Below are 26920 nucleotides of genomic sequence, written 5' to 3'. Positions count from 1 at the left end.
ACAGCGCATGCGTGAATAGTGCGGGCTTTGGAAATCTTCGACACCAATTTGAGGAGTCAGCAGTGCTTTTATTTCGAGTTAACGCTATCTGCTTCTTAGTAGAATCGGAGATATTTCACACAATTTTCAAAATTGTGTCGCTCAGTTCACAGATTCAGCTAATACCCGGCGGTAGTCCCAGAGAATGACGAGCAGTTCAAAAAAGAAGGAAGAAGTTCATCTCGCCAACGGTGGAGTGAAGCAGTCCGCATGGAGCAAAGCCTTCAATTGTAAAGCTGTATGGGAGGAGAAGGTGGGTTTGTGATTGAGAAAGAAAAATCTGTTAATATATATTCTTCCCCATGAGCCGGCTGTACTTTGAACTTATTTTTAGTACTATCTTCTTCGTAAGTGTCAGAACTTGGCCAGGTGTCTAGTTGGCTTGCTAGCTAGCATAGCCCCTGTATTGTAATGTCAGATCATATGACATAAGGGGGGGGTCGTCGATGGATTAACTCAAGACGGTTTTGTGGTCATCTTATGAGGCGACGCACAATATTTCTAAGTTAGCGGAATCTGTTGTATTTCTCGACATGGGATTGTGATCAAGGTGCCGCTTGTGCCCGTATGCTAACAATGCGTTCTCTGCCTGATCTACACATTGTATAGCTAACGTTTACATTAAAGGTTTAGGAAACTGAAGTGGGGATTTGTGAAGTTGTGACATACCAGGGCCAGGAAGGTGGATAACACTAAGATCACATGAACTGAAACACACAGCTCATGCAGCAGACATGCAGTATTCTTGCTTGGGTGTCCCTAATACACATACAACCTTGGGAAATTGAATACAGTCTTATGATTAACATAACCTTTAAGCAATTGCAGACTGCAACTGTGTTGTTGAAGGAAACCGTGAGGGGCTTTAGTTTCATATTTCGGATGTTGACATCTTAATGGATCACTGATTCAAGACTCCTTGATGATAAACTGGGCTAACGGTTTGCTTTGTTTTACAGGACGAGTTCTTGGATGTGATCTACTGGTTCAGGCAAATCATAGCAGTTATTCTCGGAGTAATATGGGGCATTGCACCGCTCAAAGGATTTCTGGGAATAGCAATGTAAGCATAATTCTTATTTTCATTCAATCATAGAGTCTTGAATAACAGTGTGGTTTAATCCAGTTCCAATTAACTTAACATCCTCTCACTTTTAGCAATGCACATGTAACACCTGTTTTACCTTGTGTTTTGAGATATTGAACCAGGTTGTCAGTTTATTAACCTGGTATGAATGGCCAACAGTTTGGAATTTCATTCATCTTGATCCCTAATGAAAAAGAACTATAGGAACCCTTAGTATTTTGGGACACGTACTATAGAAGTGCTATTAGACTGTACTATAGGAACACTATAGAAGGTAAGGATAAGGAACATCACATAACTTGAATTTCCCCTTGGGGATCAATAAAGTATCTATCTATCTATCTATCTATCTATCTAATTATTATACACTGCCATAGAACTACTATAGAGATATTATTGTAGTACTATAGTTATTTTTTGCGTATTTTCATTAGGGTCAAAAGCAGCAAACCGTTCAGTATTGAGGTAGCTAAGCGAGGGGGCATATGGGCATAGGTTTACCTTCCGTTTCTACTTCTTCACTGAGGTAAACAGGCACACGTGTACCTCCGTATCTGTAAGTGGCGAAACAAACATTTTACTTTGATAGCCAGCTGCTCCCTTAAGAATGCATTTCTGGTATTAGCTGTCTATTTTAAAGGCATTCTATGCCAGTTGTTTACCTTGATATAACAGCTTCAAAGTCATTTTGATGGTAAACTAACTTGAAATAGGGAGAATTGCACACCCTTTGCAACTGGTTATGGAGAATCAGCCTTGCAACTTTCTCTCCAACATCTCGGAAAACCATGAATTGCTTTTTTTTTTTTTCAAATTCATGTTCCTGTAGCTGTCCATCCACTCTGTTGTCACAAAACATTGTCTTCTGACTATATGGGAGCCAAATAAGCTAGCTTGTACAGTTGCAGCCAATCATCAACATCTTGCTTTATTTCAGGGACTATTTAACTCAAATGTCAACATTTAATCAGAGCTGAGGACTGTGCCTTTTACTTCTCCATGTAGTGCTTTGACCGGAAAGACAAAAGATGCATACCCAGTAACTTAGTGTTATTCATAAACATAGCTTTTTGGTTTTGGTCCCATGAACATTTTTCAAGGAAACGTCATTTTCCCCAAAATATTCGATGCTGTTTCCACAAGAATATCTTGTAGCAGCCAATGCATCAAGAACCTGCAGAATTTTTCTCTTAATTTTTTTTTTCTCTCCCTACCGATGGTCAAAAAATGTAAAAGTTGAAAGCTGACGGATATAATACACCCAGGTTGCTAATGATTGTCAGGAAGGCTCGCACCTGATGCAGTCTCTGTGTTTCCCCCTCCCAGATTCTGCATCATCAATGCAGGTGTTCTGTACCTATACTTCAGCAGCTTTCAACAGGTAGACGAGGAGGAGTATGGCGGCACATGGGAGCTGACCAAAGAAGGGTTTATGACATCATTTGCATTATTCCTGGTGAGATGCCATCAGATCGCTCCCTTTGTTTCTCTCTTTCTTTCTTTCTTTCTTTCTTTCTTTGTCTGTTTGTCTGTCTGTCTTTCTGTTTTAGTGAATAGGTTGTAATGTGTAAATAATAGGGCTGCTCGATATGGGGAAAATATCTAATCGTGATTTTTCTGACAGATATTGCGATTGTGGTTGCGATTTGTGATATGATTTTTGAATGTCAAGGAATTGATTCAGTTCAGTATTCCAAAAGTCTCTGAGTTGTGCCACTTCTCATTGATGCCTAGAGCACGAGAATCACAGCACTCCTGATTGACTGAAGATCACCAGTCAGAAGTGCTGTGTTCTTCACGCACTAGGCATGAATCAGAAGTGGCACAGTGAAGGAGGATCACATGAATATAAAAATAAAAAATATGTAACTATAAACTGCACGGTTATTTGTAGACTTTGCGATTAGGTAATTGCATTGGTTCATATTGCGATTGCGATAATTGTGCAGCCCCATTAAATAACACATGACATGATTTACTGTACACAATTAGTCTTTTTTAAAGTTGGTCCTTTTTCAGGCTGTTGTGTCCAGCACATGCAAGGTGCTATGTGTGAATCTATGGGCTCTATTATGAAGGTCAAAAGCGTGCCGCAAAGCGTATTCCCATCACGGCGGCGGCGCAAACGTATTCCTATTGTACACTCGAGTTTTTCGCCATGCCTGTCTCTTTTATTGAGCAATGCGCTCAGGGGTATGGCAATTAACAACCTAAGGTGGGATCTAGAGCATTATCTAAAAATCGCTATCGTACACCATCTAAAAAGCATTAGGCCACTGACCAAGAAAAACCTGGTCTATAGCAAGAGGCATATACAGTATAAAGCACAGCTGAAGACGCACTGTCACGAGATGTAAGCAGCAACTCCTCTGCAGGATAAATGTCCTTAGGTTTTTTATTCAGTTATTCGAACATTATTTGGGTAAGTGTTGCTTTTTTCAGACTATGTTTCGATGGTAACCCATTGTCAGTCAATAGTGAAAGTAATTAACTGTGTATAATTGTTTTGTTGTTGACTATGACACCATGGTGAAGTTAGTTTCACTTAGCCAATCAAATAATAGACAAGTGCAGCGTGTAGGCTATACTCTGCTAGGTTTTAGGAAAGCATGGTTTAGTGGAATACCTGTTCCATATGGTCTCGCGTGCAAGCAGATGCTTTCAAATGTGCCGGTGACCATCAAAACACTAATGTGCTGTTTGAAGTCGCACTGCTTCCTGTTAAAGGAAACAACAGATGTCACTCTCATTGGTTTAAATGATGTTACGCCCAAAACACACCCATGACTGATTAAGAAACATACAGTAAGACCACCTTTTTGCGCCAGGCGCCTGACGTTTGATGACAAAACCACCCCCAATGTGGACTGGACAAACCCCTAAGCTATTCGCCAGTGACCATGTGTTTTAGATAGCCAAAATAGAGCCCTAAATATCTTATTGGATAATGTATTTGCCATGATTTACCAAATGAATAAATTTGATTAGAAAGGGGGATTGTTTTTTTTTTTCATCTCAGGGTTTTGCTTTTGAGATGTTGAAACATCAATGATCCAGTGTATGTGCTTTTAATAGACATGACACACTCTCACCGTGACTAACCTTAGCTAGAATACGTGACAACTGTTTTTGTAACCGGGATATCTTGTCAAAACAGGCAGGAACAAAGTGAGCTAATACATAACATTACAATCACGTACTCGGTTTTTGGTTTTAAAATGTGTTAACTTTTTTTTTTTTATTTCAGGTGGTATGGATTATCTTTTACACAGCATTACACTACGATTGAAAACCTGTGGAAAAAACATTGTGTGGTAAAGCGAGACAAAAAGACATTTTCTTCAGTGTAAAATGTAATATGCAGAACTTCAAGCTTCAAGGTGTGGATGAATCACCTGCAACACACAGCATCCTTGAGAAAGAAGTGCATTATGGGTAACTTCAGTAAAATGGCCATTTTAGAGTCCTTGGTCATTGCGTCTGAGTTTTAAGCTAAAACTGTCCTGTGCACTGCCATGATTTTTTTTTTTCAGTAAATGACATTGTATTTAGCAGGAGAATATAACTTAAATTAACTTTATTGTTTTTTCACGATTAGCTTCCGAATCAGATAGTCTTTACCAAATCAGTCAAAGAATTTGTTTAAACATTAAACAGTGTATAGATTCTGTACAATATGCATTTTATCATATGTGTATTAAACTGATTTATTTGTGTGTCTTTGTTATGTATAGGCTGTGTGTAACATACATCTCAGTATTTTATAGTGTATTAACTGCAAGCAAAAGTATTTGCTCTACCAGGTATACACTCAGCTGTACACAAGGCTTTTGAAAGACTGTATTTTCTGATGGAAATCTTTTGGGAATTGCATTAAAACATGGACTTTGTTTGTCCCACATTTTATAACAGACAAAGTGTTGCTCTGTAATGTTGGAAGTACAGTTGATCACTGTAAATCTATCTAGAGGTATGGTATAATGAGCTCTCGTGGATGAAATTCAACCACTACCCTGTAATTTTCCTCCCCAAAGCGCATGTCTACTCCATATGGTTTAAAAAAAGGAACAAGTCTTCAGGCATAACTGACCAGTGGCAGTCTAGTGGTCAGCCCTAACCTGTTATCAGGCTGCTCCTAAATGCTCCCAGTTATAATGCAACCCTGAAGTTGTCTCAACTCATGATCAGTTCAAGAGATCATAGCATGTTTTTGCCTGACTACTAGTATTAGTACGAAAGATAGGCAACTTGAAGGTGAAATTAGACACTCTTTGTTTTTTGCAAATTGTGCTACTCTGTCACTGCAGCTACAATCCACTAGGAACCATTAAGTAATTAAGAACTTCACAGAATTGTTAAAATAAGCACCAAACAGCACAGATGGATTTTGTACTTCCTTTTAGATGAATACATTATGAAATAAGGTGGGGGATGACTTGACTGTTAACTTCACCACACTGTTGAGCTAAATGTGTTGGAAGTAAGTGAATTTTAAAGAACTGAATGCATTATACTAGGTAAAATGGGCACAACAGTGTGGTGTGAATAAGGTTATGAATCTACCATTGTTGGGGAGTGAAGATGATGTAACACCCAACCATCATACAGGCAATAGGTATAGTCTCCCACTGAATCCAACATTTTCCAAACAGTGTCCTCACGAACTGTCTGACATATGGTACCCTTATACATGATTAGCCATTTTTGACGTCTTGGATTTTTCATCCAACTCAGGAAGGGTTTTATTTAAAAGCAATACTTAAAATGATATACTGAGAATAAATAATGTTAACTTAAGTGAGCGTCATTAAGTGAAACGGGACCCGGAGTTTTAAAATGATTTATTCCTTGCCCAGCCTCCTTATTCCTTTAGTGGGATATAATAAAGTTTTGAAGAATGTGACGTCAATTTCAAGATGGCGGCGCCCCACTCCACGATGAAATTCTGGAAACCCGGTAAGATGAAAATATATCTAACAAAAATAGAGTTGTGCGTTGTTTCATGCTGTCCCTGTATTCTGAATGTTATCATGTGACTTAACATCACTGGAATAAAGTCAATCAGTTTACAATGCGTGCTATCGTTAATTTAGCAAAAAAGACGCTTTCGTGTTTTGGTGGAACCTCTGCAGTGGTGTTTGCACCGATTTGTGTTCATGCGCAATTTCAGTAACATAAAGTTACTTTAGCAAGTGTAGCTGTGGTCCAACCTATTGTACACCGTGGTCAAAGACCTTTATCCAGAGGTACCGCAGACGCTTTCTCGATGGTCTCAACTAGACAGAGAGAACAGTATGAATTAGTCACGAGTTAGCTGCGTCCTCTAAGTTTAGCTAGCCAAGCTAATCTGTCAACGATGACAATGATGAGGCGCACAGTGTTAGTTTAATAATATGAGACACATTCCCCGAGTGCCGATTGTACTGTACATTTGATGTTTTCTGTTAATGCCACGATACAGGAGCTGATGCTCCGGGTGTTTCGGAGGAGCGGGAGCTAACGACAGAGACCGCTGGCTCCCCAGTTATTTACAACCCTCACACTGCGCTGTCCATTGAGAAGCAGCGACAGAAACTTCCAGTTTTTAAGGTATTTACATGTCTTCGCTGTTTCGTGGCTACTATGAATATAAACTTAAATTCGTGCAAGTAACATGTAAAGTCAGTCATCTTCTCATGGAAATTTACCAATTAGGCTGAATGGCAAATTGGTAGTCAATATTGCGCACAGAGGCGCAGTAGTTATCCTCAGTGACATCATACCGTTATGGGCGGTTTTCCCCTCTCTCTCCTCAGCACAGAAACAATATTCTCTATCTTGTGGAGAACTATCAGACAGTGATAATTGTCGGAGAGACAGGATGTGGGAAAAGCACACAAATACCTCAGGTTAGTATTGAATGTTCTCGGTCACTCATGCTGTCAATAAGTCTTACATTGTGCAGTTACTCTCCCTGATGCTGTGTTTAAAATGTCAAGGGGAGGCCTCAATTTTATTAAGATAGACCTTTCATCTAAGCTATACCATCACCCTCATTTCTCTCTTTCTCTCTCCTTTTTCCATTAGTACCTCTTAGAGGCAGGTTGGGCCGCAGAGGGAAAGGTCATAGGAGTGACTCAGCCTCGAAGAGTGGCAGCTACATCAGTAAGTGTTTCTCTGTCGCTTATGCTGTAGATGCAGTGTACCTTGATTTCCCAGATCGCCTATTGAAACGAGTCTTGATGAATTTATTCCCCAAGGTGGCCAACCGTGTGGCAGAGGAACGCGGGGCACTGCTCGGACACGAGGTTGGCTACACCATCAGGTTTGATGACTGCTCTGACCCCCATGCCACCAGAATAAAGGTATTACTGCTCTTCTAAAATATTGGCCCGGCCTGTGATAACGCATGAAAATACGTCTTCTCATGCTGCTGAAAGCTATATTATTTCGGGGCACATTTACATGGTTTTAATTCTAAGCTTAATTCACCAACTAAATTGTCAGTATGATCTGATGGTGGTGATCACTGATCAATAGGTACTGTAGCACAATGTAATTTACTGCATTAAGTCGTGCAGAAATATATGGACAACCTGAATCTGTTGACCGCTGTCTCTCTAACAGTTTCTCACAGATGGGATGTTGGTGAGGGAGATGATGGCAGATCCTCTGTTGAAGAAATACAGGTGAGAATTTGTGGGCCTGTCTTTGCGGGCATTACTTTCCAACCTGGGCCCATATTCACAAACCATTTTATCTTACCACTAGGAATACTCTTAATCGCATTTAAAGATTTTAGCTAGAAGTTTTCTCTGAAAAGTTATTCACAAAACCTCTCAGACCAACTCTTAGTTAGGAAAAATGCCAACTCCTAAGATTAAATAAGAGCTCCGTTGCTATGGTTGACATCATTACTCATGCACGAGCTTGATTGACGTGACCACTTTGATTGGCTGATGATTATAACGTGGGAATGATGGAAAAAACCCCCCCTACGATGATGAGTGACAGGTGACCGGTCTTTGCTGGTGTGAATGCGTGAGCTACACAAGTACTATGAAGAATAGAAGATGATGAATAAACAGCCTAAATGAATGAAGAGTAAGATAAAGAAAATAGACTAGTAGCATAATAAAATACACTATGGATTGAAGCAGTATCTTTGCAACTTGTTTTAAATTAATCTGTATGAAGACACGTAGCCTATAGTCGCAAAGAGGAGAAACAATTTAATTTGATTTACAATGAAACGTTGAAACAACAAAATGTGTTTAGTTTACATGCAATGAATGGTTTTGGTTGTTGGTGGCGTTATTGCATCCCTTAGTTACAATGCACAATTAATCCCTTGCGATTGAGAGCTCTTTAACCGCATGTTTATTTCAAAGAAATCGGCATCGCGACGTGAAATGCCACAAAAAAGAGGTTCAAGATGGTTTGTGAATAGGTCTTATTGAGTTCGGAGTCCTAGACTTTTAGGCTAAAATGCTTCTGTCCCAGAAAAGTTATGACACTCTGACAGTAAAAAAATCATCACTGCCCCATCACATGTCCTTAAATGCTTTGGCAGTAAATGAATGCCAAAATGTTATTCTAGTCACTTGTGATGAAAATGCATTTGTGAGGACTTGACCTCGAAGTTTGTTTGTCTGCAATCTCCTGTTTGTCTCTGGGTACTGATAGCTTTTTTGGTCCTGTCTCAGTGTCCTCATGTTGGATGAGGCTCACGAAAGGACTCTGTACACAGACATCGCCATCGGACTCTTGAAAAAGGTGACTTTGCTGCCTGTGTGTCTTGGAAAAAGCCAGACTTGATTTCATTGCATTAAAAGGAAAAACATTGGAATCTGTCCATAAAGCCCTTTGTCCATCTGCCCTGTGACAGATCCAGAAGAAGAGGAGGGACTTGCGACTGATTGTCGCATCTGCTACCCTGGATGCCAAGGTGATTTAATTCAGATGGGTTTCAAATGGAAATGGGTTTCATTAGCCATTTGTGTGTGTGTGTGTGTTTAGGGGGTGGTAATGAGTAAAGAGTTACTTAATGCAAGTGTAAATACATGTAAGACAGTCAGATAAACACAGTTTAAGTAAGTATATATACTCTTTTGATCCTGTGAGGGAAATATGGTCTCTGCATTTATCCCAATTTGTGAATTAGTGAAACACACTCAGCACACAGTGAACACACAGTGAGGTGAAGCACACACTAATCCCGACACAGTGAGCTGCATGCTACAGCGCCGCTCGAGGAGCAGTGAGGGCTTAGGTGCCTTGCTCAAGGGCACTTCAGCCGGTCCTACTGGTCGGGCCTACCAAGTCCGAGGCGCTAACCAGTAGGCCACAACTGCCCCCATAACACTGTAACTTGAAGCTGTTTGAATAAACAAATGTGTTAAAGCCAAAGATTCCAGATTGCTGTGCTCTATAATCATTGGTTAAAAATGGTTACACATCCTTTGAAGGGTAGACTGTCTGTATTCATTTCAATGTTGATCTATTTCGTGGGTGATCTTTTACAGAAATTTCAGGAGTTCTTCAATCTGAATGAGTCTGGAGACCCCAACAAGGATACCTGTGGCATTCTTACAGTCGAGGGTCGAACCTTCCCTGTGGATGTCTTTTATACTGTCAGGTATTCAGCCTTTATCCCTTTTGTAAAGCTCAAAGTGGATGGATTTATTTTGTCCAGACACGCTTCAAGTGTGTAATGATTGCAGAGTGATATTGAGAGGTTGCTCAAAGGGCTTAGACAGTTCAGTTTTAAAGCATTGGTTTTACCAATCTTCTAATATTTGTCTTGTTGGCTCATGTTTTGATGGGTCTCACCTGTGTGTGTGTGTGTGTGTGTGAGACTGCGTTTTTGCTTTTTATGTAGTGTCAAAAGATCAATTATATATGATTCCAGATTTGTATTACCTGCAGTGCCTTGAGTTCATTTTTAGGAAAACTGTTGACAATTTGAGGTGCAGATGTGTAGCATTTTCCTAACTTTGTCTCTCTCTCTCTCTCTCTCTCTCTCTCTCTCTCTCTCTCTCTGTCTCTCTCTCTCTCCATTTCTCTCTGTCTCTCTGTCTGTTTTCCTCCCAGTCCTGTCCCTGATTATGTGAAGGCCACAGTGGAGACTGTGCTGAAGATTCATGAGACTGAGGAAGATGGAGATGTGCTGGCATTTCTCACCGGACAGGTTTGTGAGCGACGCCAGCGCTTTCATAATTCATACGATGATGATACACAGCAACATGCTACAGGGTTTGTGAGCGACGCCAGCGCTTTGATAATTCATAAGATGATTATACACAGCAACATGCTACAGGGAGGATCCAAGCAGAGGAACACTGCAACAAGACTGGCTTAAAAAACGTAGATCATTTTATGAGCTGCTGAACATTGTTGTATTGTTGCTCCTATGTAAAATCAAAATATTTAGAACAAAAACATACAGAGACATAAGAGATTAATGTTACTAGCCTTCCCAAGTGTCACTTTCAACCCCTACAATGTAGAATATCATATCTCGTTCCTGTAGCTTTCACAGGATTACTTTCCCCCCATCCTTTGCTGTTGACTGTACACACAAGGGCTTTCCTTACATGATCATCCTCCTTCCCAGGAGGAAGTGGAGAAGGTGGTGTCCATGCTGCAGGAGCAGGCGCGGACACTCTCTCGCTATGGCATGAAGAAGCACCTGCGGGTGCTGCCTATGTATGCTGGGCTCCCATACGTGGAGCAGATGAAAGTCTTTGAAAGGATGCCCCCTTCAGTGCGGAAGGTGAACTGACTTCAACGCTCACTTCACAAGAAATCATGACAAGATTTCTTAAATTGTTGTATTTTGTGTCGTGTTATCTGCAAACCTTCAGTGTATATCTTACACAAAATTTTAGTTTATTGAAAGTTTATTGAAATGTATTTGAGTTTATTGAAATGTATTTTAGAATGGAAAACAAATAATTGATGAAGGCACATTAGAGGTTGAGTGACAACTATTTTATGACATCTGACATTTTTCATTATGGTCAATCCCACAGGTGAGTTGAACTGCTGAACCTGCCAATGAGAATCACAGAATTGAGGTTCACAGAATATATATATTTTTTTTTTTCTCCTTCTGTTTAGGTGGTGGTGGCAACTAACATCGCTGAGACCTCCATCACCATCAATGGGATTGTGTTTGTCATTGATTGTGCATTTGTCAAGCTGAGAGCTTACAATCCTCATACAGCTATCGAGTCGCTCGTGGTGACTCCCATCTCCAAAGCCTCGGCTGCCCAAAGGGCTGGTCGGGGTGGACGAAACCGCCCAGGGAAATGCTTCCGGCTTTACACCGGTAAGATTTGGTCCTCACATTAAAGGAACACGCCACCCAATGTCAGTAGTAATATATGTTCTTACCTTAACTTTTACGAGTTGAGTCATACCTCTCCGATGTCGGTATCGCACTCAAACGCTCTGGTCTTGCCGGGCGCAAATGTGTTAGCATGTTGCTATGCTAGCGGGCTCAGGCGAGCCATAGAGGGAGGAAGATAGCAGTAATCAAAAACATCCACGTTTTCCCTACTTAAATACAGTTGCATGAGTAGTTGATAAAAATGTGTAAGGTCACACAACGGTGTGGTGGATAGGATCTACATTTAGCTGTTAACTAATATTACTACGCTAGGTCTTGTGGATGTTTTTGATTACTTCTATCTTCCTCCCTCTATGGCTACGTCTGAGCCCGCTAGCATAGCAACATGCTAACACATTTGCGCCAGCGCCAGAGCGTTGAGTGCGCAGTTACTGACACGGAGAGGTATGAATCAACTTCGTGAAAGTTAAGGTAAGAACATATATTACTACTGACATTGGGTGGCGTGTTCCTTTAAGCCTAGAATGCGTAGACCTCTCACATAATGAAGGAAATTACTGGTTAGCAAATTTTAGCTGGGACATCACCTGTGATGCTTGTGTGTGTGTGTGTGTGTGTGTGTGTGTGTGTGTTCCAGAGGAGGACTACGAGAAGCTGCCCCCATCCACAGTGCCCGAGATGCAGCGCACAAACCTGGCGCCGGTCATCCTGCAGCTGAAGGCTCTGGGCATAGACAACGTGCTGCGCTTCAGCTTCCTATCGGTACGTAGTCCAGCCCAGGCCAGCTTTCATCTCAATGCTAATGGACACCTACTGTTGGCCTTGCCCACTAATGTCAGCACAGCTTAGCCACTGTAGGAGAAGGGATGCTTAACTCTGTTGAAGCATCATGACTGGTTGATGTAGTTGGGCCTTGTGAAAAGTTCATAGACAGATTGTTTTGAATTTCTGCTCGTCAGTATTAGTGATGATGATTAGAGAGACAATTCACTACTACTAGTCCTATTAAAGTTATTTACAGCAACTTAAATTAAATTCAGGTATGTGCTTGTGCTTACATTTACATTTATTTATTTAGCAGACACTTTTATCCAAAGCGACTCACAAAATAAAGATTAGCATACAAGCTTCAATGCAAAGGAGACCTTAGGTAACAATAAATACTACTACCAGAGGATGAGAGTGAAGAAGTTTAAGACTAGTTAAAGTGGAGTAAAAGGAGAAGGAGGTAGAAGGAAGTAGAGGTAGGGAGGAAAGGGTGTGTGTGTGTGTGTGCGTGCGTGCGTGTGTGTGATGTGGTTGTACTGGTGTGTGGGTAGAAGTCCCATCTGTGTCTCTTCTCTTGTCCCCAGCCCCCTCCTGCCCAGTCCATGGTCCAGGCCCTAGAGCTCCTCTATGCACTCGGGGGTGAGGAGATGATGATTCTCTATTTACTCTAACTATGGCCACAGAAATGGTCACGCCAAATATGTGATGGACAAAAATGTATTGAAATTAATACAATTTTATACATGTTGATGGTAATCTAAAAATATTAGATAATACTTACTTATCCTATTCTAGTATGTTTCTCTTTGATTAAATATCCTTGATAAAGTGATTGGCAATGAATGTTGTCGTCTCTGCAGGTTTGGACCAGTATGGCCGTCTGACGGACCCTATGGGCGTACGCATGGCCGAGTTCCCCTTGAGCCCCATGTTTGCCAAGATGCTGCTTGAGTCGGGCAACTTCGGCTGCTCCAAGGAGATTGTTACCATAGCAGCCATGATGCAGATCCAAAACATCTTTGTGGTGCATCCCAATCAGAAGAAAGCAGCAGTAAGTCCATTTGCATTGTGTGTGTGTGTGTGTGTGTGTGTGTGTGTAGTAGTAGTGTTGGTAGCTCTCTTACTTTTGTTTCACACTGTCCTTTTTTCCTGCTTCTTCTGCTTCTTGTTTGTCTGTGTATTTTCACTGCTCATGTTCCTTCTCTGTCTATCTTTGCTTCTCTCAGGGTCCTACCCTGATCATAAGTGTGTTGTGTGTGTGTGTGTGTTTTGTTTGTGAGTGTGTTTTATTTACCTGGCAGACGGGTCAGCAGAGCTCCGTGACTGGGACCTAATCTGTTAATGTTTGGGGATGATCTCCGTTCTCTTGTAAAGTTCCAGCTGCAGCGACTGTTAAGCGTGACCTCTGTCGTGCCAGCTCTGTTGTCTTGTGCCAAAACCGCTCTCTCCTGTGACCTTCCCACAAGCCTGGTGTGTGTGTGTGTGTGTGTGTGTGTGTGTGTGTTTGTCTTTGTGTCTCACTCTACCTGCTTGCCTCAGGCCAGGGAACACAGGAAGTTTGCTGTAGCTGAAGGTGACCATCTCACTATGCTCAACGTTTATGAAGCCTTCATCAAGGTATGTGACTACCAGGTGAGCAAAATAACAAGTGGGAAATAGACTGGACCAGGATACAGACATGTTTTAACTGATTACATCCTCATAAATAAATAAAGAAGTTGTTTCTCTGAATTGATTGTAGGGCCATTTTGAATGTCCCAAAGCAGATTCTGTTGTTTGATAAGGAGACCAGTAAAGTCATACCATATGAGTAGTTCCTGAAGAAGGATTGGATTTCTTTGCCTGGTTAGAATATTAAAACGCATGTCAGGGGTGGGTCTTTGGTGAAGGCTGTTGGCATAGCCTTGTCAATGCTGATTTTCCACATTTCTGTGGCACAATTTCAACTACCAAGGTTATTTTCCAGACTGAACTCTAGTCACATAATGTCAGAAGCACCTTTGACTTGGCTTGACTAGTCAACCTGTCCTGTCTTTGTATGTTGGCCATTGGTGTCCTCAGCACCAGAAGAGTTCCCAGTGGTGCCAGGATCGCTTCCTTAACTACAAGGGCCTGATGCGGGCTGTGACCGTCCGGGAGCAGCTCAGGCGACTCATGAACAAGTTCAAGGTGCCACGAACCTCCAGTGAAGGTCTGTGATCCTCCTCTCTCTCTCTGTCTCTCTCTCTCTCTCTCTCTCTCTCTTTCTTTCTTTCTTTCTTTCTTTCTTTCTTTCTCTCTCTCTTCTCTCTTCTTTCTTTCTTTCTTTCTTTCTTTCTTTCTTTCTTTCTTTCTTTCTTTCTCTCTCTGTCTCTCTCTCTCTCTGTCTCTCTTCTCTTTCTTTCTTTCTTTCTTTCTTTCTCTCTCTTTTCTTTCTTTCTTTCTTTCTTTCTCTCTCTTTTTCTTTCTTTCTTTCTTTCTTTCTTTCTCTCTCTCTCTCTCTCTCTCTCTTTTCTTTCTTTCTTTCTTTCTCTCTCTCTCTCTCTCTCTCTCTCTTTCTTTCTTTCTTTCTTTCTTTCTTTCTTTCTTTCTCTCTCTCTCTCTCTCTTTCTTTCTCTCTCTCTCTCTCTCTCTCTCTCTCTCTTTCTTTCTCTCTCTCTCTCTCTCTCTCTCTCTCTCTCTCTCTCTCTCTCTCTCTCTCTCTCTCAACCATGTCCCTGTTATGTATTTCTCTGTGTTTACTAAGAATCTCAGATTTGGTTTTGATTCCTCTATTCAGGTGACCCGGATGTGATCCTCAGGTGCATTGTTTCAGGATTCTTTGCCAACGCTGCCCGCTTGCACCATTCTGGATCCTACAGGTGGGGCTTCTGGGATTGGCGGATTCGGCTTGTACTGCCAGTGGCACAGTATTGTTGGTTAAGGAAGGGTTTAGCGTCCCTCGTCCACTAGGTGTAGCTGTGACACTGCATTTGAGTTGACCGTTTTAGACGTGTGTAGACGCGTGATTTGGCATTAACCCATTTACTCCTGAAATGCCTGCTAAAAACGCCTATAGAATCCTATGGCATTCTAGACTAAATGACCTTATTTCTAAGGGTTTTCTGAAAAAATATTAAGAATTGTCAACGTCTACCAAATCCTTAATATCTAAGCCTCTGTACACCTAGAAACATGAAATAAAAAGCATGCTGCGCTACGCAGAAACCAGCGGGAGAGTCAATGTTGCGCTATGCAGCAACAGGCGGGAGATAGAATGTTGCGTTGTGCAGCATCCAACACAAATGGGTTAAGCCGTAAAAAGAAATCAGGCCTCCAAATGGGCTTGGAAGTAGCCCAGGCTAATCTGCTTGTAGCCTATGCAGCACAATGCATTTTGTGCGGGTTTTGTGTTTCATTCAATCGTCCAATGTATGGCCCGACACTTACTTTATCACAATCAGTATGGCCCTCTGGGGAGGATAATTGCCCACCCCTGGTCTAAGGTCTCCGTGACGACGTGTTGAGATTGAAGGCATCTGCGTCTCTTCCCTTTTTTGTCTCTAATGCTACTCAACATTTTCTCCTGCTTTCTCCTGTCTCTCTCTGATTCATTTATTCTCTCTCTCATTTACACGTTCCCTCCTTTGTGCCATCCACTCTCGTTCTTGCCCTCCTCCAGGACCCTGCGGGATGACCGGGAGCTGCACATCCACCCCAACTCTGTCCTCTTTGGGGAGAAGCCCCCCAAATGGTCAGTACCCTCCCTGTGTATGTGGGTGTGTGGACATAGAAGAGGCATAGAACTTTCATGTGTTTCATTTACCTAATCTAAGTAGTTACCCAGTGTGTGTGTGTGTGTAGAACCCAGTAGTTAGTCCTGTATACTCTTGTACTCCTGTCAAAGCTGAGTCCAGGCTTATTGTGTGTGTGTGTGTGTGTGTGTGTGTGTGCAGGGTTGTGTTTAATGAGGTGGTGCAGACCTCCAAGTACTACATGCGGGACGTGACTGCCGTGGAGTCTGCTTGGCTGGTGGAGCTGGCCCCTCATTTCTACAAGCAGGCCAAGGTAGGGAGGAGACACCCGCCAAGGGGAGGAGGGAGGCAGACACTCAGAAGTATGGATATTTACAGTGAAAACACAAACATTGGGCAAAGTTTGACATGTAATGTGTTTTTTGATTTGAGCAAGAAAAACATGTTCTGGAATGTTCTACCAAATTGTTGTGAACTATAAAACAATCATTATACAACTAACATTCTTCTTCTTCTCTCTCTCTCTCTCTCTCTCTCTCTCGCTCTCGCTCTCTCTCTCTCCTCATCTGTCCTTTCCCTCTCTCCCCCTCAGCACGGTTCACTGGGAAGCAAGAGAGCTAAGGTCTTCTGAGCAGACTGGCCATCCCTGCTGCCCCCACACACACACCACATCAGGTGCTAGCCCACTCCTGAGAGTTTATGGGTCTTGGGCAGACGAAGTTACACACACACACACACACACACACACACACATACATACACATACACACAAAAGAAGAAAGCTGTGTGTGGGCGTAGCAGGCAAAAAACCTCTGAAGTTCCTCCGAAAGAGACACTGTGTTCCCCCAACCTCATGTATATAGAGATGTGTGATATATATATATGATCTATTTATTGCATCATTCCCACTCTTCTGAACCTCTCTGTCCCCACTCATATGAGTATATGGGTATACACCGTAAGTAGAGCAGGCTTAAGTCCAGGGATTTGAGGTTATAAGCCATATGCCCCTGGCCATGAGCATCTTTTAAACTTTATTTTTTTAATAACAGCTTTTTTATTCCGTTCTGGCATGGCTTGATAGTTGAGGACCGATGGTAAGGGAATTAACACAAGAACTGTGAATTATTTTTTAATTTTTATTTCCATCCTCTAGCATGAGGCAGTGTGAGTGAGTGGTCAGTGATAGAGAGAGAGAGAGAGAGATGGAGAGAGTGCTGGAGAAAGAATGAGAATGGCAGGTACGTGACTCAACAGTGAATGTGCATATATATATATATATATCCCAGTAAATGGAGGGGGGGGGGTCATTGTAGTAATGACCAAAATTCTCCCCAATCTACCACTGTGTTTTACCATATTCAGTGGCCTTTTTGTAACCATTGTGTGCCAAATTATTTAATTGTATTTGACATTTCATGGTACATGTTACCATGGCACATGAAATGGACAAATAAATTGTAGTTACAATTGCACAAGAAGCAATCAAAAGGAAAGTGCCAGTTTTTTAAAGCGTGCTTGAAAATGAGCATTTAGATCTGTGGAATGCCTCAAAACTGTTAATTTGAACATCTTTCTGATATGTTTTTCTTTCATGCATTTAGTCTGTTCCCAATGTCGTGACTTTTTTACTAAAGTTTTATTTTTGTTCAAGACACCAACCCATGTGTTAATATCTCACTTATAGTCAGTACCTTTCCTCTTTTCTACTCTTTTCAAAGTTTTTTTTTTTTTTTCATTTTTAACAGTTCCCTTCATCATGACGGACACTCCCTTTTTCCTTTGTTCTTTTGGCCCTGGTGAAACTCGATTCTCGGAAACCATATGATTTTTAGGGAGGAGTGAGCCAAATCAAATGGTTGTTTTTTTTTTGTTTTTTTTATTTGTATTTTTTTTTTAGCTCCAATAAAACCTGCTTTCATTTCAGTAAGGTTAGCATTATAACTTTATTGGTAAATGTCTGCATGGTGAAATATATCAGATTAGATGTAGCGGTCACACCACTTGATAGCCTTAGATGTAGTTCTTACAGAACACCGCAGATTCTGGTAGGCTGAGGTCAAATACAATCAAATACGTCAAAATATTCATTGTTGCCACATACTCTTGCATGTGCGATGAAACTACAACACTTTGAAGCTCACTAGTAGTTTTACTCTCATAGTTACCACTTGTTGCCAACAAGAAGAGGTGTGTAGAGTCATCATTTGTAGAATGTCTGAGCGCAGGCAAAATGTTATTCTACAGAAGTACAGAATTATAGTCAGTGAATTCTATTAAGATCCACTCATTGCCCAAGTGTGTTAGACATATCTTCAAATAAAGCCAAATGGTCATGCATTCAACAAAGGGGTGGCGTTTTCATTTTTCAGTGTTTTTTTAGAGTTTTTACCTGCAGCAGGGTTACTATTGAGATGAAGTGAACAGTCTGGTATTCTAATCTGGTGTACTGTTGATCAAACTCAGCAAATTGCTCCTCACAATCCTCTAGCTGTCCTGTGAGTGTGAGTGTACAAGCACTGGACTTGTTTGAGTGCAGTGTTGGCACTGTAAATGGGTGATTATCTAAGAGGCTCGGTCGCACGCTTTTCTAGCCAATCCACCTTGTTAAGCATGGAAAAGGGGTTAATTTCATTGACTTGAGCTGAAATATTAAAATAAACCCAACTGTACCTCTAACATTTCTATTTTCATTGTGTTGTATGTGTTGCCTCTTTTGTAGAGACTAGTGTTTTGCCAAGTATTTATTTTACTTTTCCTCTCTTACAGAAACTGAACCCTTAGCAATGGGGATTTGTATGGAGTGAGTATAGCCTAAATAAAATGCTTAAAGTAAACTCTACTTAGTCCATTTTAGCTCTACTTAGTCTATTTTGGGGGAGCAGGGTGGCTTGGGAATTGAGGTGGCCACATTTCCCAGTGTAGTTTTCTATTTTGGCCAGAAGATGTCAGTGTTGACATTGCTATGGAGGGATAAATGTTTCACATTTATTTTATCGTTTCACACACCAGGTGGAATTGGCATTGTCTTTGTTAATAGGCATTGGGAAACACTTGAGATTTTCAGTTCACAGGCTTGCCAAGTAGAGGAATTTTCACTTGGGAGTTGAGTAGAAGGTGTTCTAGTTATTTTGGGATTATATTCACTGTTGATTTAGTCATGGTTACAGTAATTTGCTTGTAAATGCAATGGACAGTAATGAACTGTGGACACCTAAACATTTAGGATACATTAAATACAAATATATTTCTACATCCTGCTGTGCATTCAATTTGTCATTTGATGCTCCTGGTTCAATCTACAATGTGCTTCAATTAGGAAGAGTCAGTGAAAGTAAATGGGATTGTATGTTTGCGTGTGTGTGTGTGTGTGTGTGTGATTTTGTGGTTTTGTGTGTGTGTGTGTGTGTGTGTGTTAAGGTAAATACCAATTTTCCTCGAGTGGCAGCATAAAAAAGTGTGTCTCGCTTAGGACTCCAATCGCTCTGCGGAGGAGGGAAACAGCTTGTCCTCAGGACTCCCACGGGACAGCAGATGATGGCCACAACGATAGGGGAGCACAGCCCCAGTTTCAATCAGCCCTGACCAGGCCACAGCACAAGGCAAGAGGGGGTGGCAGTGGTGGTGGGGGCACTCTGTAGGTCATCTTAAGCGTTGGTCAGTGTCCCTGTACGGCACATTCAATTTCCGTCCCTACTGAATGGGGGCCAGTACATGGTGGGCCAGTCTGGACAGTGGGCTCCTGCTAGTGTTATGACAAATCCCATTCAGCCGCTAATAATGGAACATATCACAGACCCAGCCCTTCTTAGACCCTGGTCTGGCCTTGACTGGGCCTCGAGCTGCCAAGACAGCCACCGCCTACATACCTTTAGTCACCAGTTAATTTCTCATTTTGAAAACAATATAATTCAATGGCAAGGTTTTCCATTAACTTTAGAAGTGGTGTGCTATTGCATGTACACGTTTGTGTATAAAATAATTGCTTAAAAGGTAGAAAATGCATTTAAAAAAAAAATAGGTTTAGACCATCTGAGCAATGCTATCTATATCAATTGCTGGGGAAGGATAATAGCTAAATGATTAATGCAGCGCTCATATATTAAACTGGGCTGTTTTGTTTCCTTGGAAATGTTTACATTAAGGGCTTCCTGATCCTGTTTTTGGTTCCACATCAACAGCCACATTTGTTGTGCAACCATCAACATGCAATGAAGGCTGACAGCCATAGCAATTAGTGATTAATAGATGCCTGTGTTTTTGATGACACTGCAATATGTTCCGACTCCGTGTGTCAATGCCAGTATTTTGGGAGCCTGGTTTAAAAAATGTTTTACACGTTTGCCTTGCCATGGGAGAATATTTAACACTTTTTACATGTCTTTTGTGAGAGAGGGGGGAAGTCATGCATGCAGTGTAATTAGTCCTGCTCAAAGTTTACAAATGTTTTGAATGAAAACAATCCAGTTAATTTTTCTCCTTAAAGCCAGTCAAGGGTGAAATTGTGCCTGTGTCACAACAGTCTTTAAACACTATTGATATTTTGGTATTGCATTAAACATACAGTTATATGTCAATTAACACCAGCAGTGTTTCTGTGCATCTGTTTAGTACCAGCTCCATTTTAGAAAGATATTTCCTCAGGGTGAGGAATATATTATGTTTGCTATGATCTATTCACAGATGACCAGAAAAATAGACAAAGGGTTAATAATTAGGATGTGCTTAAAAGAACATCCTCTGTTGTGACTAACTAAGTTAATGCTAGTTTTTGGTCTTCCTGGAAAAGAGTTAACCTTGTGTACTTGTAACCTTGTGACTGGCAAACAGAGTGTTTTATAATGGTCTCCTTTCACAAGACAAGAGTTAATGCCATTAAACAGAAATTCATTAAGCAAAGAAAACATTTATTTTGCAAATACAGTGGATATCCAGGATATGTTATACTTGTGTACATACATGCAGTTGTGTGTTTTCTTCAAAGAATTGCCAAGCAGTTGCAGAGGTGCCGTGCAAAAAGGGGGGGAGTGTGTTGCCAAGGAAGACTGTGAAGTGGGAGGAATTTTTACATCTGTGCTTGCGCCCGGTACTGTTTCAGGCAGGGATGCAATCAGCGGCTGATGTTCCCCGAGTCTCCCCTCCTCCCCCACCCTACGCCAACACCTCCCTCACACACACACACACACACACCCCCCACCCCCCTGTGACAAATTGAAAGTGTCTCAGTCTAGTTTATTGCCCTGATCAGGTCAAACGAAAAATATTGGAGGTCCGCGCGAGGAGACAGTCCCGTCTACCGCAGATAAATGGACTGATCATTTCTTATTGAGAAACAATTCCTAAAAGGTAGTTTACAGCGTGACTGAGGGGAAGCTCTGATCTGCTGTGCACTGAGAGGGAGAGAGAGAGAGAGGAAAAGAGAGAGGGAGAGAGTGCGAGGGAGAGGGGGCTCTCTGCAGCCCACTGCTCCCCACCCTGACCCTGCCGCCCGGTGCCGGGATTAAATGGATAGAGAGACCGCCCGTTTCTGATGGCACTACTCCTCCACCCAGACACACCATTTGTTATGAAGTAGGGGTCCTGATGAAGTGTAGGGAGAGCTTTTCTCTATTTATTTATTTATTTATTTATTTTCTTCACACACACACCTCCCTGCACCCCCCCCCACCTCCTCTTCTCTCTGCTTTCCTTTACCCGGCTTCTCATCCCTCTCTCTTTCTTTCTCTCTCTCTCTCTCTCTCTCTCGCTTGCTCTCTTTCTCTCTTTGGCGGGTGAGTACAAGGCCGGCCTTCAGACCGTGAACACTCGAAATGGATGGAAGGAGGCGATTGAATTTTACACTCCCCTGGTCATGATTAATGTCCTCGGGGTCTCTGGCTGATGGTTTGAGGGGGTGGCGATGGTGGTGGGCTTGTGTGTGCTTAGGCCTTTTGTCACCACAAGGTGGTGCTCCTGCTCTGCTGCTTTCAGGCCCAAACTGGAAGACTCTCCTCCCAGGTCATATGTGAAAGTGTGACTCGTGATGTGTGTGTGTGTGTGTGTTAGAACAGGAACATGGGGGCAGGATGGTAGCAGTGGTGTGTGCGGAGGGAGGTGAGAGATATGGTCCTTTTAAAACAAACCCCTTTTAACTCCTCCTCGGTCCTAACTCAGTGTTAATAGAAAATCCTTCTGCTCCCACTCCCTCGCCTGTTATTGCTTCATGGTCTGCTACCCAGTGTGTGCTGCCCTGGTGTAACTCGGGAGAGCCAGCCGTAAATGTCAGTTTATCACTTAACCCATTGTAAAAGGGTTGAAAGGTCTAATAAAAATCAGGCAAGGTGGCATTACTGCACTGCATAACAGATGTTTATGGCTGCGCTCCACGTCTTCAGGAATCACTTGTAAAGGGCAGCTGTGCTGTGGCTTCAGATCATATGACAGTTTGTTTTTTGTCCTTTTCTGGAGGACTTAGTGTTTTTGCCCCTTAGCACGTTTTGAAGGACTTGGCTTCGGTCACGCCAGTGTGTGTGTGAGAGAGAGAGAGAGAGCGCGTGTCATACCTCAATGAGGCCCTGAACGAGTTGGCATGTGTATCAGGAGGCTCAAACGGTGGCACTCTTTAGTAGGGTAGCTTCAGCTCTCCTCGATCCATTCTCCCGCTATAATGATGTGTGCACTTACGGCTAGCTGCGCTGAGAGGTGGTAGTGAAGAGTAGGAGAGACGAGGAGAGAAGAGGAGACGAGGAGAGGAAGAGGAGGAGAGAAGTGTAGGAGAGGAGACAAGGAGAGAAGAGGATGAGAGAAGAGTAGGGGAGGAGACGAGGAGAGAAGACGAGGAGAGAAGAGTAGGAGAGGAGAGAAGACGAGACGAGGAGAGAAGAGGTGGAAAGGAGAGGAGAGAAGAGTAGGAGAGGAGACAAAGAGAGGAGATAAAGAGAGAAGAGTAGGAGAGAAGAGTAGGAAAGGAGAGGAGAGAAGAGCAGGAGAGAAGAGTAGGAGAGGAGACAAAGAGAGGAGATAAAGAGAGAAGAGTAGGAGAGAAGAGTAGGAAAGGAGAGGAGAGAAGAGTAGGAGAGGAGACAGAGAGAAGAGTAGGAGAGAAGAGTAGGAGAGGAGAGGAGACAAAGAGAGAAGAGTAGGAGAGGAGACGAGGAGAGAAGAGGAGGAGAGGAGACGAGACGAGGAGAGAAGAGGAGGAAAGGAGAGGAGAGAAGAGTAGGAGAGGAGACAAAGAGAGAAGAGGAGGAAAGGAGAGGAGAGAGAGGAGGGAGACAAAGAGAGGAGGGAAATTTATAGAAGTGCTGGAGAAATTGGGAGATCAATATGCCCGTGTGTGTGGGCCTCAGACTGGAGACTGGACACTTTAATTTTGCATTAATAATGCAGAGAGAGAGAGAAGGGGGGTGGTGCAGGTGGAGTGGTGAGTGCTGTTATGTTTGTGTGTGTGTATGTGTATAAGGGGAGGTGGTATTGGACATGCCAGAACACAGAATATTGAGGAATTTAACTTCATCTGCAAGGTCCTCAAAAGAATGAGACGCCTGTTGAAAGAGAACTTGTGTTGTGTGATTTTATCTGATTACAAATGAGGAGAATCTGACATTTAACATATGAGATGTTCACAAAGTACCGTTGTTTGGCAGTGGTCACCGAAGTTTGTCTGTCCATAACAGCTTCTGACTCTTTCTGTATTTTGGCTGACAGTGTGTTGTCCACCACTACATTGGCAGGTATGATTAACTGGAAATCGCATCTGCAGTGTAGATCCCTCTCCAGCTTGCAAACAATTTCATAGTAAGGGAAGTAAGGAAATACTATTTAATAACTTTTCATAATTATCTCACTTTAACTTAAATAACGTTTAAAACGTTAACGTTAAAATTTCTATTTTAATTTTAGAATTTATTGAAGGTCTGTTACAGAGCAAACATCAGCTAGAAAGTGGCAACATCTGTGCACTCTCTCAGGTTTCACATTCCAGAGTTGAGTCTCTCGCTCTCTGGGTTACGATCTCTCGAATATCTGTACCTTCCACCAGTTCGGCCACCAAAACCCAAAATGGCGGCCGGTTAAAAAGGCAGGCGGGCGGCAGCGGAGTGGGTTCAGGAGGCCGATAACAGGAGATGAAAACAATGTGAGAGTGACGGCGCCCAGCGGTGGCGTGGGAGAAATCAATAGGAAATCAGCGTTTCGGGAGGGCCCGTCGTTTATCAGGTGACATGGTTAAATAGCGTTAAGGCACTAAAAGTGAGAAAAATACGGCCCGTCCCGACAGTGGTATTGATCACGGGCGAATGGGGCCGTGGAAGGCCGAAGCCACTAATAAAATAAGACGTATCTGAGAGCGAATCAGCTGGCAATCGATCGGCGCGGTGATCAAGGCCAAAAACATCTTCACTGGAATTTAAGCCTGTTCCTCTCACCCATGAACACACACACATATACACACAAACAAACCAGATACACACACACACACACACACACATGCATACATACACATATACACAAACCAGATCCTCTCAACATACCTAGATACACACACACACACACACACACACACACACACAAACACAAACCAGATACACTCGTACTGTACAGACACACAAATACACACACACACCAACAGGATACACTCACACATACCTAGACATACTCTCACACACACACACACACAAATATAACCAAAACCCATACAAAACACACATGAACGTACAAACACACACACACACACAGCCACAGCTCAGAGAGTGGGTGGAATTGGGTGATCCTCTATTCCACCTCTATCTGTTGCGCTTGGTCTCACATGGCCATTCCCCACACACACACACACTATACCCCCCCCCCCACACACACACACATACACACACTAATCCACCCCCCCTACACACACACTACACACCCCCACCTGCCCCCCGCGCCTTCACTATATCCTCCTCTGTATTTTGTGTTGCCTATAAGATATTAGGCCATCAGGAAATACATATATCTGCTAATAAGAGGTCATCGAAAACCGCAATAATATAGGGCAGTGATGCTACACCACTCAAATACCTAATAAAGTGGAAAATTGATAGTGACACAAAAACTAAAAACAAAAGTGCTTTTAGTTTTAACATTATACAAATGAGACAAAATGGTGCTCTAAATCCTGCCTCTGTTGTTTCTGTATGTCTGAATGTTCATGCATGAGTCAGAGGAGCGCAGCTTGTGCAAGTTGTCGCCCTGCGCTTCTGTGGCAGGAAGAATGCGGTTTTAGCCATGCATGCACACACCAGGGCAGGCCCTCACTTCTCCCAGCCTGTGTGTGTGTGTGTGTGTGTGTGCCGTGCGTCTGTGTCTCTGTGTGTTTGTGTGTGTTTGTGTGTTTGTTTCTTTGTGAGTGTGACAGAGAGAGAGTATGTGTTTGTGTATATTTGTATATGTAAGAGCAAGAGAGCAAGCCTGTGTGTGTGTGTGTTTGTGTGTGTGTGTGTGTGTGTGAGGCCACAGCGGGGCGTCTCCTCTGCTCCCTCCGACTCCCTCATTACCTAAGTGCTTCTGTGGGGTGATTTAATGGGTTCATTTGCCACCTACACCTTGCCCAAGTTTTAAAAATGCTTTATGGCTGTTGTAGCTCCTCTCAAGTGCATGGCTTAAATCAGGAATGTAAAACGGGAGCGCACCTCGGTGGGAATCAGACTGGACCGAAGGGGAGGCGTGAGAGTGGCCGGCGGGGGCGGACGAGAAAGGTTGGGGGTGGGTGGGGTTAGGATCATTCAACACGTGTCAATGAACAAATAATGAGACCTGTCTGGGTTGTTAGGTTGCTAGGCAGATTGGCCACGGTGGAAAGTCCGTCAGAGTTGAGAGTGGCGTCCCCCCCCCCCGCGACTCTTACTTCAGCCATTTCTGCATGACCAAAGCCCTGATGCTATTCCTGCTGGGGTACCTCTCAATCCTGCACTGTTGTTTCAGGGTTGAGCCATGGTGTCAAAAAGTCATACACAACTGAAGCAACAGCAGCATGTCTGTATATTGATTTCCCCCCCGTCTTATTTTGATTTGACAAATGAACATATCTATTGAACCTCTCCATCTCCCCTCCCATATATCCATCAGGAAGTGTCAGTAATATATATATTTTTGGAGCCTCGCGGTAGATGTCAAAAGCATATCTGACGTATGAGTGATTCTAAGAAGAGGCTGGCTGGGAAGATGGTAAATGTCAAGGGAGCGGTGCTGGGAAGAGGGCCCCAGTCTTGCACTTAGAGTAATTACACACACGCTAAGGTGCCGGGCCTTGCCTACACACACACACACACACACACACACGCACACCTCACACACACTCCGGCTGAAAACTCTCCCCGGAGTTTTGATTCACTGTTATAGGGATCTTAAAAAAAGAAGGAAAGAGTTAGGCTTACCAGGTGATCTTCTGGAATATTCTTTACTGCGTACTTTTTACAGGTACTCTGTTTTTAGGATTTGTAGTCTCCCCTCACATGTAAACACACACACACACACACACACACACTGTCGTGATTTTAAAGTATGCTGCTTGTTGTTAAACTGTGATGTGTTTACAGGTTGCAGGATTTTAAGTCACCTCTTACCTGTAAACACACACACCCACACACACACAGAGACACACACACACACACACACACACACACAGAGACACACACACACACTCACACACACACAGACACAGAGTCATGCACACCCTTATGCACATTTGGTCCTTCCCTCCCAGCTGTCCCTGTCCCTCTCTCCATCTTCCTTTGGTGGTCGTCTCAGGCATCCATCCCTGTAAAGAGGGGTGCATCGCTCCTGACTCTGTCCCTGCGGGCTCTTCACTGTGCTTCACCGCTCCGCCACCTCTGCCTTTCCCCCGCGCTGCACTGGAGGGGGATGGAGCAGGCGTGTTGGAGCAGCCCGCCAATTCCTGGTAGGCACACGCACACACACACACATACACACACATATACATACACAAGCACACACACAGATCCATGT

The 26920-nt window shown here is 42.8% G+C and overlaps 2 protein-coding genes across 2 annotated transcripts; both read left to right on the top strand.

Moving 5' to 3' along the window:
* Positions 1–4842, top strand: rab5if (RAB5 interacting factor). The gene is made up of 4 exons (XM_048241381.1): positions 1–292; positions 999–1102; positions 2453–2582; positions 4374–4842. The coding sequence occupies exons 1-4, from the start codon at positions 185–187 to the stop codon at positions 4413–4415; spliced, it is 384 nt and encodes a 127-aa protein (XP_048097338.1). The 5' UTR covers positions 1–184; the 3' UTR covers positions 4416–4842.
* Positions 4843–6016: 1174 nt separating this feature from the next.
* On the top strand, positions 6017–19193 carry dhx35 (DEAH-box helicase 35). Its single transcript, XM_048242001.1, has 22 exons — positions 6017–6082; positions 6588–6715; positions 6922–7014; positions 7193–7270; positions 7366–7470; positions 7733–7794; positions 8812–8881; positions 8994–9053; positions 9631–9743; positions 10199–10295; positions 10722–10880; positions 11228–11438; positions 12097–12221; positions 12812–12866; positions 13088–13278; positions 13767–13844; positions 14289–14418; positions 14986–15067; positions 15868–15939; positions 16142–16253; positions 16533–16615; positions 18710–19193. Exons 1-21 carry the CDS (start codon positions 6043–6045, stop codon positions 16569–16571), a joined length of 2100 nt encoding a protein of 699 aa, XP_048097958.1. The 5' UTR covers positions 6017–6042; the 3' UTR covers positions 16572–16615; positions 18710–19193.
* The last annotated feature ends 7727 nt before the right edge of the window (positions 19194–26920 follow it).

Source organism: Alosa alosa, chromosome 4 (genome assembly GCF_017589495.1).
Source record: "Alosa alosa isolate M-15738 ecotype Scorff River chromosome 4, AALO_Geno_1.1, whole genome shotgun sequence".
NCBI lineage: Eukaryota > Metazoa > Chordata > Actinopteri > Clupeiformes > Clupeidae > Alosa > Alosa alosa.
Note: the sequence above shows the minus strand (reverse complement) of the source record. Positions and strands in the feature narration are given on the sequence as shown.